This window comes from Pteropus vampyrus, unplaced genomic scaffold, assembly GCF_000151845.1.
Source record: "Pteropus vampyrus isolate Shadow unplaced genomic scaffold, Pvam_2.0 Scaffold174, whole genome shotgun sequence".
Taxonomy (NCBI): Eukaryota; Metazoa; Chordata; class Mammalia; order Chiroptera; family Pteropodidae; genus Pteropus; species Pteropus vampyrus.
This window is the reverse complement of record NW_011888955.1, coordinates 740,381-742,281: the sequence shown is the minus strand read 5'-3', so window position 1 is coordinate 742,281 and position 1,901 is coordinate 740,381. Positions and strand designations below refer to the sequence as shown.

Below are 1,901 nucleotides of genomic sequence, written 5' to 3'. Positions count from 1 at the left end.
GAGGGGCGGGGAGAGGGCAGTGCAGAGGCACACAGTGGGGAGGGACGCCGAGTTTCCTGAAAATTCTACCCCCGTCCTTTTCTCTGTTACACGAAACCTGTTTTTTGTTTTGTTTTTTTTTTGCCCCTGCTCTGTGACCTCACAACTCACTTCTGAAACCTCAGCAGTGGATTTGTTTTCATGCTGAACATCCGGGCAGGCACACACGGTACATCTCGGTTTCCTGAGATGAGCAGAAAATGGCCTTCTGACCACCCCCCCCCACCACCTTCCTGCTCTGCTGAGAAGCAGTGTGCTTTATTTACATCTTGTTCTTTAAAGAAAAATTTAGTCGAAGTGCCAAACCCTGTAATTCTCAAGCTTTTCTAGAAATGTTATCTTTAAGGAGATTTATAAAAACAAGCAGAGTCTCTGTGGTTTTATCCTGAGAGCCAGAAGACCTAAGGCTGAGCCTCTCCGCTGTCGAGCTGTACGAGAGATATGTCTTGCTTTTACGCATGTTTATGAGGAAGAAGCAGTTGAAATATTTACTTTTTCAGTAATGGCAAAGCGTGGCCAGCCTCATGGAGAACACTTTGTGAACCATTTTGTGAGGGATAAAGTAACAGAACAGGCAGGGGCGGCCTCTTTGCCTAAATAAGCGAACATTATCGCCTAGTTCTGCAGATAGCTGCATTCTTGAAGAAACGTTTTGTGTACTTTGATGGAACTGTCTAAATGGCTATGCAAACTAGAGCTTTTAAAGTCAGACCCAGTTCTGTCTTTATAGTTAGCGAACACACAGGAAAGGAGGTGGTGACACAAGGTGTTCAGGACCTTTTCAATGTAAGCTTTACTGAGTACTAGTACCTGCTCACATTCTCTCTGTCTTCACAGACATAGAGGTAAATATGCATACACGAATACACTTACGTGTATTCACGTGTGCTTATAAATGAGGTAGCCATTTCAATGAATTTCTGTTTGGGTAGAGCCTCGAATTCACGGGCTGTCGAGAGGCAGCCTCACTCTCCTGCGAACACGAAAGGTCAGGACGTCCGTGACGAGTGCCTTCAGAAGACTTCAAGTGACAGTTCTAACATGGGGTTTCCGAAATTCTTCCAAGGCCTGTGCCTAGCTGTCTCTCACTGCACTTGCTTCTTGCAGACTCCCCTTTACTTGGTGAACCATGGAGAGACCGGGCCGGTCAGGTGCAACAGGTGCAAAGCCTACATGTGCCCATTCATGCAGTTCATAGAGGGAGGACGGAGGTTCCAGTGTGGCTTCTGCAACTGCGTGAGCGACGGTGAGTGGCGCCGGCAAGAGAAACACGTTATGCTTTGCTGAGGAAGGACGTGTTGACGCCCTTAGTTGCGCCTGAGCTTTTGCAGAATGCTGGCGAGTTCGCATTCAAGAGTAATTCGGAGGAACGCTGACGGGAGACCTCCCAGGCGCCTCTGTAAACGAGGCGAAATTTCATTTTGCCTCCAGCTGAGCCTTCGTGCAAATAAATAGTGGAGATAAAATTAGTTCCCTACTTTTGAGTTTCATAAGCAACGGCAACTTCCACGTGGGGCTCGTGCATTTATATTGGCCTCAGAGGGGCTTGGGTGTCCCAAGCCGAGCATTTTCCAGTTTGTTTCTCCCCAGAGGCATTACAAAGAAGAGCCTTCCTTTATTTATGGGTTATCCATGTCCATCTACCTTCACAGATGACAGCCTTGAGAGATTTTGCCTCTTTCCTCATTCCTCTGAATTATTCTTGAATGTGAGCTCATCGGTATTTAGAACAAGCTGAGGGGTAACTCAGGATTTTAACATGTATATGGTTCCCCCTCCAATAGGAAACATTGATACAGGGGGCTTCCCAGATTCACTGCATGTTCAACTCCATTCCAGTATGAATTTACTGGTGGAAAAAA

At 46.6% G+C, this 1,901-nt stretch overlaps 1 protein-coding gene across 1 annotated transcript in view; it reads left to right on the top strand.

Moving 5' to 3' along the window:
- SEC24D (SEC24 homolog D, COPII coat complex component) overlaps positions 1–1,901 on the top strand; it is an 89,726-nt gene that overhangs the window by 48,853 nt on the left and 38,972 nt on the right. The window contains exon 9 of the mRNA XM_023536962.1: positions 1,147–1,285. Coding sequence (XP_023392730.1) covers positions 1,147–1,285 — 139 coding nt within the window. The remainder of the gene's footprint in view (positions 1–1,146; positions 1,286–1,901) is intronic.